The sequence below is a fragment of the Manacus candei genome, unplaced genomic scaffold (genome assembly GCF_025592945.1).
Source record: "Manacus candei isolate 608988 ecotype Guabito, Panama unplaced genomic scaffold, ASM2559294v1 h1tg000126l, whole genome shotgun sequence".
Classification (NCBI taxonomy): Eukaryota; Metazoa; Chordata; class Aves; order Passeriformes; family Pipridae; genus Manacus; species Manacus candei.
The window spans coordinates 1,962,152-1,981,810 of record NW_026138174.1 but is presented as its reverse complement, the minus strand read 5'-3'; the positions used below and the strand labels follow the sequence as shown (position 1 = coordinate 1,981,810).

Sequence of the window (19,659 nt, the reverse complement as noted above, 5' to 3'; positions counted from 1 at the left end):
TGGGTACATCAGTTTTGACTGAATCCTTTCCTCTCCTCCTTTCTCAGTGTGTGTTTTAATGTTGTGTCCTACAGAGGCCCAGATATTTGATGTTACTCTAAGGATTCTCAACTACAACTTCACTGATGATTTACATAATTCCAGCAGCTCAGCATATGAAGAATTTTCAAGGCTGTTTCTTACAGAGGTAACATTAAAATATCTGTGGGCAATACATTTTTTTTCCATTTAAGATTCATTTAGTCTACTAGAGGACTTTATGCCTGGCTGAAATATCCCTTGAAAATTATCATGCTGCTTCCTGTGACCTTTCTTTATAATTAAAACAAAATTCAACTGACTAGACATATCAAGCCCCTGGCCTTGTTAGCAATGGAGCCAATGAGAATTTTCCCCCACAGAAGAGTAAAGGAATTATAAATGCAGGCATGCAACAGGATCTTGGATCTTTAGTTTGGCAATAAACTCACACTAAATTGACTTGAGGCTTTTTAATGGGTTATTGAAATGACATTCCTGGCATTCATTTCAGCGCTGTCGTCTCAATAAATGTCTGACTGCTCTCAAAGCTCTTTCTTCTTTTAGGAAAAGTGGCTGGATCAGGCTTTCTCCTCCAGCCACGTTCACTGCCTGCACAATTGTAGCCACTGTCCATGCTCAGGTGTAACCAACCACGAACAAAACTTGAGTCATGAAGCCCATTACCAGCTCTCGGCTTCCCAAAAAAGGTGGGGGGAGTTTCAGATGGAGCAATCTCCTACAGTTTTGCTGCAGAGAACAGGGCCCATACAGAGGAATTGGGATCTCCATCCAAAATGAGACTTTCCCAAAACAAAGGGTGACTCATAAATATAAGTAAATTTAAATCTGGGAAAAAAACCCAACACCAATAATGGAGCTTTACTTTCAAAGGCAGCAGGGGAGAGGATTTGCCTATGAGAAACTGCAAGCTGAACCTCCTGACACGGTTTCATTTCCCACGGTTGCAAATTGTTCACTTTTGTTGTGTAGGAGGATTTTGGTGAGTGAATCTTCTCTGAGACTAATGCAGATCTAATTGACATCATGGGGTTGTGAAGGAAAAGGAGCATTTCCCATCTGTGCTGTCTCTGCCTCCCTGGGTGTTTGGGAGCATAACATCCCCCTCTCACTTCCTCTCTCCTCCTTTTCTTGCCTCCCCACCCTGATGTGAGCTTAGACCAGTCAAACAGCTTGTTTGTAGGAATTTTTTGGAGCAAACTCTGACTGAATGGGAACGAAGCTGTGCTGATTTATGGCTCTGCAATGCGTGCTCAAAGGCATGCTTTGAGGTGTATGAAGGAACAAAGGCTCAAGCAAGGAGCTGCCTTCTAGAGGAGTAAGGAAGAACTTCCAATTCTTGCACAGCTCAAATATTGACAGCAGTGTGCCAGCCTTGTTGTTCAGAGCAATGCCATTTGTTCAGCTGACGTGACTGCTCACCAGGCTGGTAATTAACCATGGTGTAATTGTGATGTTGCCTTGAGGCTGGGCTGTCTCAAACACATTTTATTGAAGTTATCCACCGCCATTTTTCTTGTCTCTCACCCTGAGATTTCTTTATTATTGGACTCAGCTGCAGGATGAACTTGAACTGGTGAGTTCCAAATACTCCTTAGGAACTATACCTATGCCTACAGTGGTAAATGAAATATTTCCTGAGCCGTTCTCTGGCACTAACCCTAACTGGCACAAACTAGCCTGCATCCATGCAATTGGGTCTCCCAAAACACAGTGGTCACACTGGGATTGCCTGTTGGGGCTGGACCCAGGGTTGTGGCAAAAGGCAAACCCTCCCTGGGGGACTCCTAGCTGGTAGTAGTCAAAATCAAGCCAGATGCTGGTCAAAGCACAGGGGAGATGATCCAATTCCAGATTCTGGGAGTGCAGAGGTGAGTATACAGGAGGCTTGGGACAAAACACTTGCATGACATACAGAGCTAACATGAGCTGGGCCAGTTCTGCTCTGGCCCAGGCAAACAGGACCAGGAGGGAACCTTCTCTCTTGAGCCAAAATGAAGTTTGGTTTGTAAGATCAGTGGTCAGATGGATACCATTTTCAAAGGGTGCACCAAGGAGACTCACATTACTTTGGGCCTCAATAATCTCTGAAAAGTAAAGATTTCTGAAATGCTTTGGCACTTGTTTTACAACATTTTCTATGTTGTGCATACATAAATATTTAAAAATGTAGCATCCTAATTGAGTTTTAAAGGAGGTTTTCCTGTTGGCTTCCTAATTGTCGATGCTTCTCTCCCTTTGCTCAGCTTGAAAATTCATTTCCACCTGACATTTCTGCTTTATACAAATCTGGGAAGCTGAAATTGCAGATTGAATCCCTGCAGGCTGGAAGTGTCATTGTGAGGCTCAGAATCACTGTGCAGGATCCTGAGCTTCCAGTCAATGCCTCCACATTTGCCCCAGTGCTTTCCTACCTGCACAACAGTTCCATGATTTTGGTGGATCAGCAAAACACTGCAGTAGGAGGTAATTTTTATTATTATTATTTTTCTAAAGAAGAAAACAGGGTTTTTGCTTTGATCACACTCACCAGTATTCTTCACAAAATGTGCTTTATAGGGAGAAAAAATATGTGGTTTGTTGGAGGGAAAACCATGATGTGACAGCTCCTCCATGAGCTTTATCCATAAGCCTGGAAGGGTCAGGCAAAGGAGTATTGGCTGTCCCCAGGTACCTGCAGGCACTGCTTCCCTCCAGTGTTTTTAAGGAGTTGAGCCCTTAGTTTCCCTATTTATTTTCCTCCCTCTCCTCTCTGTCCCCAGTTGGACATTTGCCATATCTTTCTCATGCTGAATTGCAGATAGGATTACTGTGGAATATTTGCAGCCTTTGGATACACACTCCCTCCAGACAGTTTTGTGCTTCAAGACTGTGGGGCTGTGTTTGGGCCAGGGTTTAAGAAAAGAAATCTAACATCTTCACTCTGGAAACCCGGCCAGAGAAATTCCCAAATGTCCTTCCTGTAAATAGGACTAAAGAAACACACATGGAATTTATGTTAAACGAGGCCTTTGTTTGATCTTCAGCAATCACCATTTTTATCTTCAAAGGACTAAGTTCTGGCTTCAGGTTTCCCAGCTGGCAGAGACAGCCAGAGTTCAGAAAGTTGCCAAAGCCAACAGAATAGGTTATTCTTCTCTCCCAGTGTGTTGAGCCCTTAAAAGCTTATTTACTGTGAGCAGGGAAAACTCCTTCTGGAGTCTTGAAGGTGCAGAGCATGTGGAGGTTAAGGAGAACAGGACAGGAAAAAAACAGAAGAGACAAATTGCATCCAAAGGCCACAGATATCCCAGTGGCAGCAGATACTGAATTGCAAGATGCTGATGTGTGCCAAAATACTTTACAATTGTTATTGATCCTGGGACGGAGAGTGTGGAGGAGGAAGGTAATAGCTCTGGACTGTCACTTGGATTGCAGAAAAGCAGGTGGCTTCCAGTAGCACCACTCTCATCCAGGAGCATGGCCAACTCCTCCACTCCTCCTTAGGGGCAGAGAAAACGGGTTATTTCTTAGCTCTGCCCAAAGGAACATTTGTTTGACATGAGTTTCCTAAGTCAAATGTGGAAAATAAGGAGTGAAGAACACGAAGGAAAGATTTGTATAATGGGGTATTTTTTGCTTCCTGACCCTTGAGAGCCCCAGGATGTGACCTTTGGCAGTAAACCCAGTAATCCCACATGGGATCCTCTGTGGAGCCTGGCCACCACAAGGCTTTGTGCTTGGTTTAGTGACAGTGAGTTCAACCGTGAAAAGCAGGGATGAGAAGTCAGAAGGGAGAGAACAACTGAAGGGAGTGGAGGAATTGCATCTCTCTTTGAAGATGCATAAATTATTAAGTTTATTGCCATGATGAATAGAGACAATAAAATCTGTTGTGTGAGGCATGGTAAGAAAAGAGAAAGGGATGTGTGGTGAGTCAGGCCCAATATCACATCCTCAGTAGCAGCCAGGAGCCAATTCCTGGAGAACTGTAAGAGTACAGCAAGTGAAGGTGATGCCTCTCACCACTACTCTCTGACCCACCAACTGTTTTCAGCTCCAGGACTCCCTGAATCCAAAATGATTCCTTTGGGTTTCTTCTCCAGTGTGTTTCCTGTGAAATCACTCAGGCTTTTAGCACCTGCAACATCATTAGGCAAGGAATGTCACAGATTTTTACCCATTGTGTGTGTCCCTTACAAGTATAATGGGTAATCACAGCGAACACAAAGGTGGGGGTTTTTATAATTTTCAGAGCAGGACTGTTGGTTGAGGGGTGTGTGTGTAGGGAAGTGCCAAATGTGAAAGGCCAGAGAGATGCCAAGAGAGCAGAAAGAGAGCACAGAGCACACCTTGGCTGAGATGTGATGGTTATAGAGGTAAAAAGAGCTGTGTGTTTGTGTGTGTGTGTACGTACATGCCCGAGTGATGTACTGGTGCCAGTGAGCACTGAGATGGGAACGAAAGTGTTTTGGGGTGATGCATGATTGAGTGTGGCCATCAGAGGTGAAGGAATTTGCTTAAAAAGCCGTGCTAAGTGAGGAGAAAGGAAACCCTCAGAGACAATGGAGCCAGTGAATGTAAGTTATTTGGCAATTAGCACGGGAGCATCTCTCCGATGGTGTGTGAAGCCATCAGGAGTCGCAATTACTTCACAGCACAGTAAGGAATTAATGAGAGCACTTTCATTGCTGGTGTTTAGTCAATCCTGCACTTTTCTGCATTCCCTCTAAGTGGCTTAGGCTGTAATATAATAAGCAGATGCTGGCCACAGGCACATGAAGTTGTCTGATGGAGGCTATCATGGACACAACAATTAGCTAATGACAAAGAAAGGAAAAGAACTGAAGTATTATCTGAAAGGAAGTAAAAGGGGAAGGCTGTCTGCAAGCAGAAAGAGGAGTGCATGTATGTGCATGCACACAGAATGGGGCATTCCTTTGTTTAGGACAAATAATCATAGTCATTAATCTCTGCCTGTTTGCAGAACAAGCATTTATGCTAATGTGTTGTTCAAAACAATTTTCTGCCTCTGATTAGAATTATTTGTCCCAAGACACAGTTTTCAGTCTGGTTTGCTGCTCTCCCTCTCTCACAGCCCTGAGGCAGGGAAGGTGTATCCATGAGGGAGTGCACACAGGGAGGGCTCACGTGGGATTCACTGACATTATTCATGTCCAAAGCACTAACTCAGCCTTTGCAGGTTTGCTGGAACAGGGTGTGAAAAGCAATACAAGACATCAGACATGAATCCCTCCAGAGCGAAGAGACTCAGCATTAAAATAGGTCTATAATTGCATGAAAGAAGCATCTCTAACTGATTCAGAGCAGCTGAAACCAGACATAAGGGACATCCTTAGAGCATATCCATGCACTGATGAACCAGAAGCTATTTTCTGAGACTACCAGAAAGAGGGTCACAGTTTTACAGTATTACATTTGAGAAGAAATCTTGTGTAAAAAGAGATTTTGCCCTTAGCCCTTCCTTTGTTAAGAATGGAAGAGTGCTTCCCGTGGGAGTTACTTGCATTTACTTTTTATTTGATGTGGAAGATTATTTGGATTAAGTCTCTATTTAATGTTCACTAGCTACTAGTAGCTAATGGTAACAGATCTATTAATTTCCTGATGTATCTGGAGGTACTGTACACAAAACTTGGTATAGTGTGTGCTTTTGATATGGCTATAGCACAAACCCGCAGTATTTTTTTCATTTCAAGTAAGTTTTTACTTCTAAAAATAATTGTTAAAGAAGCCTTTACACAGAGAAAATATTTTTCAGAGTACAAGAGCAAAACTTTTATATCTGAGAGGATAACCATGCAGATAGTGTGTTCCATCACTCAGCTTGGCTGACAGATAAATGATGCAAAAAGAAGACCACATTAATAAACTTAAAAATGACTGCTTTATTATTATTTTCATCTTAATGCAGCCAGAAGGGAGGCTTTCTGACCCATGTTCTTGTTTTGGTCTGCAGACTGGGATGAATGCGCTTCTCACACCGAGAACGACTGCTCTGTGTTTGCAGAGTGTATCAATTTGATGGGCTCCTACATGTGCAGATGCAAGACAACCATGGATACCAATCCATCCAGACCTGGAAGGAACTGTGAGGGTGAGCAAAAGACTGGCATGTGGTTTTTCTTTGCCATGAAATGTTGGAATAAGTTGTGGGGTTTTACCTCTGCTTTTATGCCATCTGTTCATGTAATTACACCTTTGCTGAAAGATTGTATCTGATCTGTCTCTGAACCTTATATATATATACCTCTTCAGATGAAATCCCTCTGAAATAACTGACTGATGAGCAACAAGGAGTAATTTTTCCTCTTTTGGTGTGTCTGTGGCTAATTTCCTCCCACTGTAAAGGTCCATGGCCTGGCAAGCAGAAGAGGAGACCCAGGAATCAAATCTGCCTCTTTGTGTAGTCACAAAGAAGATTCAGCCCTATAAAACCCACATATGCTACAGGGTGTTAATGAATAGCCAAGAGCTGTTTCTGCAATGTTCTAACATGTGGTTGAGGGGCCTTGGTATCATTTTCAGGTCAGACCCCGGTGCTTTCTCTTCCAGCCTGAGGTCCCATTTAAATGTGTTTCCTGTGTTGTAGGTGAGATTGTGGATCCTCTGGCTGAAACAATGGCTCCTGAAACAAGAAACAGCACAGAGTTTGCTCCTGAAGAAGGAAGCCCTGCAGGCCTTGCATCTCCTGCTGCCACTGAGACAGCGGCCTCTTCGCTGCCCCTGGGTGACAAACAAGTGTGTCCCACCAGTGCTCCTTCAGCCCCTTGGAAAAAAGGTCTGGCAGCACAGGTGGGCTTTGACAGCCCCAAAGCCACGGGGACCACAGCCAGCAAGGCACTGGCTGTGAGCACAGAGAGTTGGGCAGACACAAGTCCATGGCAGCAAAGCTCCCTGGAAAAGGCTTCCCCTGGAGCACCACGGCCAGAGGCTGCTCTCACAGACATTCCCATGGGCACAGCTGGGCAGGAGCAACTCAGCTCCCCATTGCTGGCATTTCCAAATCAAACAGCCTCTGCTACCACCAGAATTCCTGGTGTGCCCCAGGCCAGCTCTCGAGGTGGCCCTGGCACAGCTCTGCTGGCCACAGGGAATGCTGCTGTTCCCACCCTCAACGCCACTCTTGGAGCAGATGTGGAGGTGGCAAGAGAGAACAGCTCTTGGTCCCAGGAATACACTGGATCCCTGGGGTCTCCAGCTTTTCCAGGTGCCTCTCCAGCTCCCAGCCTGATGCCAGGCCCAGCTATGGATCACAGTGAGTATGGTGGGGATCCACACCCACAGTAATTCAGCTGTGTGAGAGGCAAAACCTCTCTCAAAGTCGGCAAAGATGCACAGCTGGAATCAGAGCTCTGGGATGAAGGTGTCTGAAACTAGTTTTTCGGTGTCAAAATTGTTTTCCTGCAGGAGCTGGCACTTTTTTTTCTAAATCAGCTTCTCAAAATGATTTCTCTTCCTGGCAATTTGGCAGTTGGTTTTATCCGTGTTACATTTCTTCGTCTCAAAGAGGAGGAAACCCATAATAGAGGAGGAAGCACAAATAGGAGGAAGCACTCAGGATGCACTGAACGTGGCTCATCACAGCATTTGCTGCTTGTCCTTTTGCCACACATCTTGGTTTCTCCTGCATCCTCTGGCACCAGGGCACTGCAGCAGCAGCTGCCTATAGAGTTAACTTACAGAGCCAGGGAGGCAAACGACCTGCCTTCCTATTCCTCTCACCAGAGGATGATGAGTCAGAGTCCCCCATAAATCCCCTGTGAGGCAGGAGCTGCCTGGAAACCTGTGAGATGTTTTTTCAAGAGCTGTAACTGAGAATAACAAGGCTGTCGGAGAGGGCTTAATCTGTTTGGGTTTGGGCAGATGTGTTGCAGCTAATTAGGGGATTTTTCTGTTGGTCGGGGCTGAATCATATTTCAAAGTTACAGTCAGACTTGGTCTTTAAAACTACAGCTTTTTTTGGGATAGGAATGCTGCTGTCTCTGCCTATCACTAGATGTATTTTCTTCTGTAGTGTGTTACTATTCAGTAGTTATTTCAGATTTCTTTCTGCTTATCTTTATTCTCTCTCGGTGCCCTCCTCATCTCTCTCATCCCAAACCATACTCACCTCTGCTCTTTCCTCTCTCCCTCCCCTATGATCTCCTGTTTATGGTGGTCTCCCCTTATCCAGCTCTGCTTCTAGTTCTCCCTCATTCCTTTCTCCCTGGAAAATCATTTTTTCAGCCGTGTAAGGCCAGTTCTGCTGCTCCTCCAGCCTCTCCTACCCCCAGCCCTACTCACCAGTGCCAGGGTGACCATTCCTGCCACCCTGACACGCTCTGGGCAGCCCTGCCAATGCCCTGCTCAGCTTCTGTCTTCTCTCTTCCTTGGCTTTGCTTGGCATGGATGAAACCTGGAAGAGAGATGGACAAATACTTGATTTGGGACCTCAGTGGTCAAAGAGAGGAAACAGATAATTTTGGGCTGAAAAGCCTGTTATGCTGAACTGAAAACCTTCACTTACAGCTTTGCTTTGTCTTCCCCTGCCCCCTTTCAGTGTAGGGATGAGTAAAAAAATGGGGGGTTTTGTTTGTTTTTAATGAAAACAATTTTTTTTTTTAATATCAAAATATCTAATTTTAACCGACCAAAAAATAGAGGTAATTTTTTTTCAACTGGAAAAAAAATTGAAGAATTCTACACAAGTTCAGTTTATAAAAAAACTGTTTTCTTTTCCCTGAATCAAATATTCAGCCAAGGGCCTTTGCTGGGAATGAAGCTTGTGAAGGGATTATGCCTGAGGAACAAGAGCAAGAACCACCATGGTGGCATCTCACTAGCCTGGGGCAGGAATTTAGAAGGCAAAAATCCATATTTGGTGGAGTTTAATATGTAGCTCCTCCTTGTGGCATCATCTCTGACCTGGAGGCTCAACCTCAGCCAACTCTTCATAGTCTGTCATGTCTTTTAAATATTGTTGTTGTTTTTTTTCATTTGAGAATTGTTCAGAACATTTCCCCCTCTCACCTGAGATAACTGAATGTGATTCACCCCTCAGATCCCTATGTTCACCTGACAGGACACAAGGCATAGCAAAAAAGCAAGCCCAAAATCTGGGATTGGACTGGTAGTGGAGGGGTTTCCTTCAGGATCAGAAGTATGCTGGGATAAAGGAAGCCTCCTTCAGTGACTTGCTTCAAGCAGGCATTTCTCCTCTCCCCCTGCAAAGCTTTACTTGATTACTATTTCTTTTTTTCCAGATCCTGTCCCAGTTCAAATGATTATTATCCCAATGTGACTAGAACCAACTTTGCTGTAAAGTGGCCCACAGAGTTTATGCAGAACCCTGCTTTACAATTCTTGTAAAGCAAGGTTTCAGAAATATGGGAGACTAAAACTCAGAACAGGAGTCTGACAGTCTCAGAGCTGTAACCTGGTGCCTTACACACTGTAGAAATGCAGATGGGAGTGTGTAGGGAGCGAAGCAAGCTGCTGCACCAGGGAGCAAAGACTTGTAACTTGATTCACAAACAACTTTAAACTGAATCAGATAACAGAATCCCTGAGGGTTTTCGTGAAGACTATCCCATATTTTTATAAACCATTGTAACATTAGGTCTTGGTATGCCAGGGGTGATGACCTGTCAGCAGCTGGGAGGCAGAGGGAAGATGAGTTGCTGGCAGTGGTCACAGTGTTGAGTGATGGCAGTCAACTTGCCAGGCAAGCCACTAAAAGGATGCCAAGGGTACAAACCATGTCTTGAGGAGCCCTTTTATCTGACCTCTGATCACCTCCAGTATCTGTGGTAACAATACCAAACCCAGAGAAACTGGGAAAACCAGCAATATCAGGAAATAAGCTAAAATGTTTGAGACTGCCTTAACGTGATGTGACTTCAGGGGGAAAGAATACAGCCTGTTGGGATTCATCTTATCCCACCACAGCTGTCTAAAGTGTAGATGTCCAACCTCAGGCAGCTGCCCAGCCTTCCTCTGGTGCTGCAGTGGTTTGCCCTCTGGAGGGACTGGTGGGACAGCTAACTGAGCAACCCAGACAGAGCTGGCAGATATAAGATTTACAGAAGGTCAGTGCCCCTCTTGAGAGTCATCTGGGGCTCAGACAGGGCAGACTAAGGTGCTGGATGACTTTTGGATACCATTCAAGCTTTCTGCTGTTATGAGTTGATGCATACAGATATCCAGGTGGCCAGGCATGCTGGAGACTGTCACACCCTTGTCCATGGGCTACAATCCCTAGAACATGAATTTAAACTGTCTTTTTTTTTCTTACTTTGCAGCTGTCCAAAAGCTCAGTGGCACAGTTCGGATAACAAATGTGAAATACTCCCCAGGCTTTAGCAATACCAGCAGTGAGGAATATCAAACCTTTGCACAGCTCTTTGTTGATGAAGTAAGTGGTTTATAAGGATATGACCTGTTACCTGCCTCAAAGAAACCATGTGTATGGTCTTTCTCCCATGAAGGCTCATGTGTGTCCCTTGGCACAGCTCTGTAAAGTCTGAGTTCCCCCAACTGTCTGAGACTGCAGGATGAGTGTACAGCTGTGTTTTAGAGGAAGATAAGGGTTTGGGGGTTCTCTGGTGCCTCCATATCCTCTGCTTTTCACACCCAGTTGTACTGGATTATTGATTTCCTCCAGGGGTGTGGTGAAAAGTTAATGGAACTTGCAAAGAGCTCTGCTACCTTTGCCCTGCACAGCACTAGATTAATTAACTGTATGATTGCTATTATCCTTTGTTATAGTACCTCAAGGCTGACAGTTCTTATAATCATCCTTGTTTTTGTAGCCCCGTATCTGGAAAGGGAAAGGTTTCTTGTCATGTCACCTCTGCTCTCAGTTCTGATTAGAGTGCAGGATATCAAAGCACACAGTGATATCCTCTGCACATTTAACACTCTCAGAATTCTCAGGCATTGGCTTTGACAGTATAACTCTTCTAATTTTGTAGGGAATTTGTTTTGCTCCTTTGGTGCTCACTCAGACACACCCGCGCCTGAAAAAACCTCCGGTTGTGCTTTATTGTCTTCCTTATCTCCCCTTTACTGTCTGTTTATCCAGAGGCCTTGATAACTGCGGTGACAAATCCACTGCTGATAATTGTATGAATTTCAAACCCTGCTGAGGCCTCCCTAAACTCAGTGTGTGCAGAGTCACAGCCTGGCACTGAGACCCAGCTGAACCCAGCGGGTGCCCCGACGGCAGCGCGTGTTGGGGCAGAGGTCAGGCCAGCGTGGGGTCAGAGACAACTGCAAGGAGGGAAAAGGGTGGTCCATTGATCTGTGCATGATGTTGTCTTCTTGGATATCAAATCAGCTTCCCAGTGGCCGCTGCTGGTTTGCACCTTTCTGGATGTGTTAGCCCAGCACAGCTTTCATGGAGCTGCTCCGGCCCCGAGCTGTCACATCAGGAAAACGGTGAAAAAAGCAGAGTGACGTGATTAGCAAAGTGAAAAGGGAGCAATTCTCCACTGACCTCACTCTCATTCAGCATCACATTCTGCCCTGGGGCTATTTCAGAACAGCATAGTGTTGAAACGGACTAAAATTAATATATTTTCTTCATTCAGTCAGATATTTTAATCCAGAAAATCACAGCTACAAGTATGCTTGGAAAAATTGTAAAATGATGGCATAAAGGAACAAAAGTAAGTTTTGTGTCAGTTTTACCTGGTTCTCAAGTACTCAGGCAGAAAATGACCACTTGTGATTGTAAATAACTAATTCCTTTTTCCAGCGCTCCAGCTTTGTGGATCAGCTGGTGAGATGTGCTAGTGCTGATTCCTTCCCACCTCTAAGCCACTCTATATAGTCTGTAGTTGCATAGCTACTGGATATGACAAAAAATACTATAGCAAAATAATATTACAGCAAAATAATATTACAGCAAAATAATATTACAAATGTTGCATTTTTAGAAGCCAAAGGAAATGAAGTTTAGGAGACCAGAAAGATCTGCAGATTTTCTTTTCAGGTTATGAGGACCAGAAATGGATCCTTTAAAGTGAGTTAGGAAAGTTCTATGGGTTTTAAAAGCACTATCAGGTTCCAGTTAAATACACTTTGCCTGAGACATGTTTTAAAACCTCTTTGGAATCACTATCTACAATTCAGAGGATTTATAAATCCTAATGCGTATAATGTTCTTTAGCCCCAGCACTTAAGTGCCATGTGGTTAAATTGGCAGTACAGCAAATGGAAATATCATCCTTTAAATAATGTGTAGATCAGAAGGAGGTAAAAACTTGATGGGACAGCTTGCACTGTCATTGTCCAGGGTAGTTTCACCATTCTCCTTGCAATGCAACTGAAAAACAACATAGCTGAGGGTGAGGGAGTGTTTTAATCTTCTTGGGGTGTGCTTATCCTGTCTTTGAAAACAGCCAAGAAGAATATCATGACACTAGGGCTTGTCCTCGAGAAAATGGATCAGTAAAGACAAAAGGTTTGAATTGAAAATACATTCACTGAGGTGCATTAAATTCCTCAGTGGCTGCTGACATTTCCCCTGGACCCATGGATAGGTGCTCCCAGAAAACCCACCAAACATGCCACAGCCATCCCTGGGGTAAGCCTGGCTGCCTGGGTTTGCCACTTCCCTTTTCCTAAAAAAAAAAATATAAAAATTGGCCTTTTCCATCCTGTTAAATTGAGTTTAGTGTGGCTTCCAGCTGGCCCTGAAAACGGACTTTACCTGCCTCCTGTTCTTCTTGCCTGAGAAAGGGAGCTGGTGTTAATTTTGCTCATGTTCTCTCCCTTTTCTGTGACTCCTCTGGCATTCTGATTTCTCCTACTCTGCTCAGGTTTCCTTTATGTGCTACAGAAATTGTAAATACAATGACAGACTCAAAGATAATTTGTCTTATAAGAAAACCGCATGCCCAAGGGTACTGAATATTTCTTTCCAAAAAGTTCTCTTTTTTCCCCTTTTCTTCTAGCCCTCCTTCATCAAGCATTGTTTTGATAACCCGGGGTGTGGTACCTGTTGTGAAATCCTGAAGCCTTTTGCATAAAGGGTTTTGTAGTGTCACCTAGTGGCTAAACACAAGTACAGTGAATGTCCCCTGACACTTAAAGCTGCGAGATCTACTTTGGGAGGAAAAATACGAATAAGGACAGAAACAAAGCAAACTCTAGAGAGTCAGTCACATGAGGAGAGGCTGAGGCAGCTGGAGGTGTTTAGCCTGGTGAAAAGGAAGCTCAGGGAGGATCTTCTCCCTCTCTACAACTCCCTGAAGAGAGGTTGGAGCCTGGTGGAAGTGAGGCTCTGCTCCCAGGAAACACTGATAGGACAAGTGGAAATGACCTCAGGCTGTGCCAGGGGAGGTTCAAGTTGGACATCAGGAAGAATTTGTTCACTGAAAGGCTTGTTAAGCGTTGGAAGGGGCTGCCCAGGGAGAAGGAGGAGTCCCCGTTCCTGGAGATGTTCAAGAAACTGGACATGGCACTCAGTGCTCTGGTCTAGTTGACAAGGTGGGGATTGATCAGAGGTTGGACTCAATCTTGGAGCTCTTTTCCAACCTAAATGATTCTGTGATTCTGTGAAAAGGAAGAATTGAAAAAATACATTTTTCAGGATAGATAAGGAAAGAGGATGAAATCAGGGTGGGCTAAGAGGATGTCACAGGTGTTTGTATTCAATGTCCAGAAGTTCAGACAAAAACTGTGAAAGATGAAAGCTTAGGGCTGACCTCCAACTTTTCAGTACCTGCTTGTGAAACAGCAGAAAGAGAGAGGAGAAGGGGCCCAAAGCCCCCAGCTTGGTGAAATGGGAGATTTTGGGTCTGACAAGGACAACCTACGGTCTGCCCAGGCTTTTATAGGGAAGAGCTGTTTCCATCCCCATGGGGCACTGCAAGGTTTGCTACGTGGGATTTGCAGGCACATGGGAGCCCTTTCTAGGTGCATGCAGGGGGTTTGTTCTGTGCAATGTTACTTTGCCACCCAGCACACGCAACACACAACAGCCCTGATGACTCAGGGAAGGGCTGCAAATGAGTGTGCCTGCAAATCCTGGGGCTGGATAATGGATAACGGGCAAGTCAGGGCTGGGTAATGCACAACAGGCAGGGCACACAGGTGTGCAAAAGCTGTGATCACCTGGGATAATCCAGAAGAAAATGCACCAGCTCTGCGTGTGGGTGCAAGAGAAACAAGGCTGCTTCTCCTGCTGGCTCCCAGCACTGACTCCTGCCAGGGAAAGCCCTGAGAAGAGGCAAGGCAGGAGTCACTGCTGGCAGCTCTGATCATTACACCACTGGCACGACCTCTGCCTTAAACTCATGGCTGAAGTCCACCCTTCCTGCTCCAGATATTTCCTGCAGAAGTTAAGTGGAGGAAGAAGAGGTGTCTGCAGTGTAGCCCCCACCCAGCCCCTTAATTCCCTGGAAATCTGAGCACGGGAAGGGAAGTGAGTGATGTACCCTAAAGAGAGGGTCTAAAGCGAAGTGAGGTGTGGGGAAGAGGTGACTCTCCTGCACAGCTCTCACCTGGGCCAAGTGCTGCTCGTCTGGCCCTTATGATGAGGTTGCCCTGCTGCTCTGTGCCTTCCTCTCCTGGGAGCCTGACAGCCACTGGAGGGGGAAGGCAAAGAGCAAATATGCTGAGAAATCACAAAAAATGTAGGTGTTTCTTTGGCTGTTTCCATCTCTCTGTGTCCTGCATTGAGGCTGGTGGCTGCTGTGTGTACCCCAGGCTCGGGAGGGTTGATGGGGTCAGCACAGGATTTGTCTTTCCTGTGCTACTGGGAGCTGCTGTCTTGCTGTGGACAGTGTCCCCTTGCACTCTTGATGGCAGTTTCTAAGTGCAATTTTAATACTCATAGCTCAGAACAGCCTGTCCTGCCTGCCTGATGCAGGCTCGAAAGTTATGTCCCAATTATGCTGCACTTTCTACCTGTAAGTGTGAAAGAATCTAAAAAGACTTCCTAGACACATGTGAAGGAGATTAAGAAACACAGATCTGTGAGCATCTTCTGGAGAGAGGGAGAGAAGAAAATATACAGTTCTAATGGAAAAATTCAGGACATTGATGGATGGTATCACACAGTCTGGGCTTACCCAGGCACCTGGTCTTCAGGTATGTGCTCTGCCTGTGGTTAGATGGCATGCAAACCTCTGTGTGTGTTCCCTGCTTTCCTTTGGGAAGTCCAGTGCTGTCTCATCAGGCCCCTTTTCGGGGCAACTGAAGGAAAAAGACTGGGGTGAGAATGTGTGGATGTTTACCAGTCTCTTTTCATAGTGAGTTTCTCAGAAACAGTCTGTATTTCTGTGTATGATGTTTTCTCAAAATGTCCTTTAAAGCTGAATTAATATTTATTAGCCTTGGTCTGGTCTGGTGTTGCTCCCATGAGATGATGCCATCTGACCTATGTCTGCTTCTCCTGTGGCTGGTGCTGGGGTTAGAGATGAAGGGGAATGATGCTGGAAGTGCAAATGCTGTTGTACATCCTCCTTGGGCTCCTGCATAAGGCCAGCTGCCCTATCCCATGGAGTGCTCTCCTGTGTGAAGAGGATGAGATGTTCCCTTGGTTGGCTGCCCTCCAGAGGTATCCAGCCTCGGAGGGTGGGAAGGGGAGAGGTTGAGCATAAGCTGCAGCCTTTGAGAGGGGTTGGTGGCTCCATCTGAGCTGGGCAGTGGCAAGGCTGGGCAGCCAAGCTGATGCAAACCCTCACACAGGGCTGTGCTTTCCCATCCCACAGAAAGCATTCCATCTTCCTCTCCAGCATGGTGAAGGAGGCAGCTTTTGGAGCTGCCCAGACAAGTCATGACTGAGGCTCACTGCACTTTGAAAAAGGTGGCATTTTCTTTTCTGGGCCACCAGTGAAGTCCAAGGTGACTGTGCACACTGCAAGCACCTATTTTATTGATTTCTCTAGACTGACCTAAATTCAGTGGTGACTTGGTGCTGCTATATTTTGAGGCTGACTGTTCCTATTTAAAATAGTGCAGAGCCATTTCCTAGCCCAGCTCTTGGGCTCTCCAGGAGGATCAAGAGTCGGGGCTGTGTGCCCTGATGACAGTCAGAAGTTGCAAAAAAAATATGACACTCCTCACAGAAGACTTTAATGAAATATTTCTGAAATCAAATTGAAGACTGGGAGGTTGAACTGTTCGGCAGAGCAGATGAAAAGAAACACCCTTCTGTTTTCTTTACCCTGCTTCTGGCCACTTAAAAAGAAGTGTTATTGGCTTGGCTCTGGTGAGAAATCAGATGTGAAGAGAGGCTTGAGGGTGGTCTGCTGTAAGTTGTAACATACCTGGGCTGTGGGACCCCTCTGAGAGATATATGCAGTGTGGAGTGTCAAGAGCATCTCCACTTCCATTGGCAGCTCTTCCTCATTTTGGATTTCCCCCTCTCCCTGGAGGCATTTTGAGAGGCAGAACATGGCAACTCCCCTGCAGCCTCCTCCCTCCCTTTCTGTTACCAGGGGCAAGGACCAGTGCCAAATGACAGATGAGATATTTTAATTGCTTGGCTTGTTTAATATTCGTGGTTAAATATACACCACATCCTTCAGCTGCTGTAGAATGAAAACGTTATAAAGCAAAAGGTCACTTTTCTGCTGCTTCCCTCTAGAGTATGGAGCACAGTTGAAATGCATAATACTCTTCTGGGAGCCTAAAATTTAATTGCCCCTATGTATCCATCTCCACATGCCTTTTGTTTTTATTCCAGATACATAAATCTCTGCCCCTCGATGTTCTTCAGCAGGTGGATGCTGGTGTGATTAAAGTGCTGATAACAGGTATTACCAATGGCAGCACGGTGGTAGGTTTCAATTTAGTGGTTGCAGAAGATGTGGATATCCACTGTGTCATCACCACTTTTCGGGATGCCTTGGAACACAGCTCCTACTTCACCATTGACAAGAGCAGCCTCTCCATAAAGGGTAAGGAGCAGCTTGTATCCCAAGAGTTCTTCAGAACTAGAAAGATGATTATTAATCTGTATCTTTTGAAGTGAAAGTGTATGTAAAACAGATGGATGGAAAGCCTTTCTCTCTCCTTATATTGCTCCTGCTTATTCATCCAAGAAGTTTTTTCACATAACATCAATAGATGACATAGGAAATGAGGTACCACTGATCCAAAAGGACAAAACCAACTGGTCTTTTTGTCTATATCTAGAAACAATTTTATAGAGAAGAATGTAAGGGGATGTTAGATACACTGGTCACAAATTTTAGGGTCCATAAACTACCAGTGGAAATGGGTCCCTGTACACAGCCATAACTAGCTCTGTCTAAAAGGATTGAAAAACACATTGCCCTCTGCTTTGCACTGGTAATTTTGCATGTGATAGAAACCCTGAGAAAGAAAGAAATGAACATGTGAATTCTTCTTCACTGGGAGCACATGTTTTCCTCACTCATCTGTGGATTGGGAGTTCTGGTGAAAACCCACATGTTGCCAAGACCAACACAATGGCTGATTGTACAACTTCTTTTCCTTTATATATAATTTAAATAAGTAACAAGAAATATTAGTCTCTTGACTAACAGCTGCTGAATTCTGCTCACAAGTTAGCTCTGAAAAAAATACCAAATACAATATCCTTGACGTAGTGCATTTGTCCCAAGAATATTGTTAAAACTGTCAATTAGAATCTAAGGCAAAATTACTTCAGAAACATGTTTATGCTCCGCCCTGTGCATCCTTTTTGCTTGTTGCACTCACAGCTGTAAATCTGGAACGTTCTGTTAATTAGTAGGATCACAACTATCTCATGGTGGGGCTTGTAGAGTACCTGTCCCCCTTGAACCTGTGCTAAAACAAATGGTTTATTGCAGGGACAGGTCCCCATAGAGCAGGTGCTGCTTTCTGAGTCCCACCTAAGTTGGTATGTCCTTACCTGGTCTTATTTTTCTCTTGGGAAGAGAAAGGGAAGTAGAAGCATATTTTGCCTTTCAAAAGTGAAAATTTTGGCCAGGTAAAAATTAAGAAAGCAACCAGATGGTGATTTGGACCAATCACACAACTCTTCTGCTTCACTCATGCTGGGAATTTCCCAACAACCTCCTTAGGAGTGTGAAATGGGGGAATAACCGAGGAAGCCTCTGGGTTAGGAGCATCCCCTTGGGCTGCTGATCAGTTTAGGAGGACAGGAGCAATGTGCCTATATTTAAACATCAACTGAGCATCACTGGCAGCCCAGCTCTTGGAGGGGTTTGTCAGTGCCTTGCAATTTTCCCTCTAGACTGTGCTTCCAGTATCCCACCTCTCCTAGACCCAGCAGCTGCCTGACACACAGAGTAGGGTATGACACCTAAGAGGTGTGATCTCATCGTGACACCCCGGTGATTTGACTATTCTCCAGTTTCAGAACTATCAGATTTTCATTTTTACGCTCTCCAGCATTGTCTTCTGCTTAAATGTACCACTCAACAGATTATGATGAATGCACAAGCAAGGAGGGGACAGAAAACATAACAGAGAAGGTAACAGAAAGTACTAGATAGGTGGCTTGACCTCTGTATGGCAGGAGGAAGGAAATGTTGGTATTACAAACTTCCTTTTGGTACGAATTGATTCATCTGGCCTCTCTCTTTCCCCAAGTCATTTGTTAGCTGGTGTCTGATGGGTCTTTAAGCTCCTTCTCTTAGGCTTCTTCAACAATTTATATTTGCTTTTGTAACCACATTGATAAGGAACTCTTTCACTGAAGTCACATCGATTTGTCAACTGATACCAACCAGTTCAGTTTTCTTTAACTAAGATAATAATGTTATATTAAGCTTTTGTGAAATCCAGCTCTGAAAGAGCTCAGGCTTTTATTTTTTCTTCCTCTGTTACTCAAATCAGTAACTTTTTCATTTGGGGCATTTCTGAAAGGTGGGGAGTTTCAGAAGGAGATATATGTGTGTGTGTGTTTGTTTTTGTGTGTGTTTGTTTTTGTGTGCAGATTTTACATGTTGCTTGGGAGATAGATGCTATTTTTATGTTCAAGCCACTAAAAGTATTTAAGAGAAATTTTGTGCAATGAGACACATCCTCTGTGTTTCAGTGCAAATGGAGTTTATTATCTTCACGGTCTCTAAGTCAGTGGTGGATGAATAATTAGGATGGTTCTACCAGCAAAGAGCCACAGGGTAACCCCAGAGCCTATGCTGGATGTTTGGTGTTCAACAGGCACACTGATCTCAACCTGTCCTTCTTTTTCCCTTCCTTTTCTCCACTTGCTTTCTTCCTGAAACCATTAGAGATTGCTACCAACACATCTGTTCAGCTCCCCACTCTCTCTCAGGACACAAATGTGCAATGTGGGTCTGCTACATGAGGTTTGTCCCACACTTCCCCCAAAATGGGTTTTCCAAGTGCTCAAGGTCATATTTTTTTGGGTAGCAACTGGTCACAAATGGGCCCAGTTTTTTTTTAACAAACTCTGCTCCTGTTTATAACCTCACCCAGAACTGTGGAGTCTCCTGCAGTACTAAGCAAAAACATATGAACACTTGTTGAGCCACTTGCAGGTGGGGATCTCTCGCAGGCACTGATCTTCCAAAAGCTGTATATACATGTTTTACACACTAACTATTGCAGCTGTCAGGAAATAAAGCACTTGAGCTTTACTGACAGGCACTGTGTGTGTCTCTGGGGCTCTTAAAAAAAGCCACA

The 19,659-nt window shown here is 44.7% G+C and overlaps 1 protein-coding gene across 1 annotated transcript in view; it reads left to right on the top strand.

Moving 5' to 3' along the window:
- Nucleotides 1–19,659, top strand: part of UMODL1 (uromodulin like 1) — a 51,347-nt gene that overhangs the window by 19,894 nt on the left and 11,794 nt on the right. The window contains exons 9-14 of the mRNA XM_051770866.1: nucleotides 75–187; nucleotides 2,286–2,505; nucleotides 5,999–6,136; nucleotides 6,632–7,297; nucleotides 10,323–10,435; nucleotides 16,721–16,934. Coding sequence (XP_051626826.1) covers nucleotides 75–187; nucleotides 2,286–2,505; nucleotides 5,999–6,136; nucleotides 6,632–7,297; nucleotides 10,323–10,435; nucleotides 16,721–16,934 — 1,464 coding nt within the window. The remainder of the gene's footprint in view (nucleotides 1–74; nucleotides 188–2,285; nucleotides 2,506–5,998; nucleotides 6,137–6,631; nucleotides 7,298–10,322; nucleotides 10,436–16,720; nucleotides 16,935–19,659) is intronic.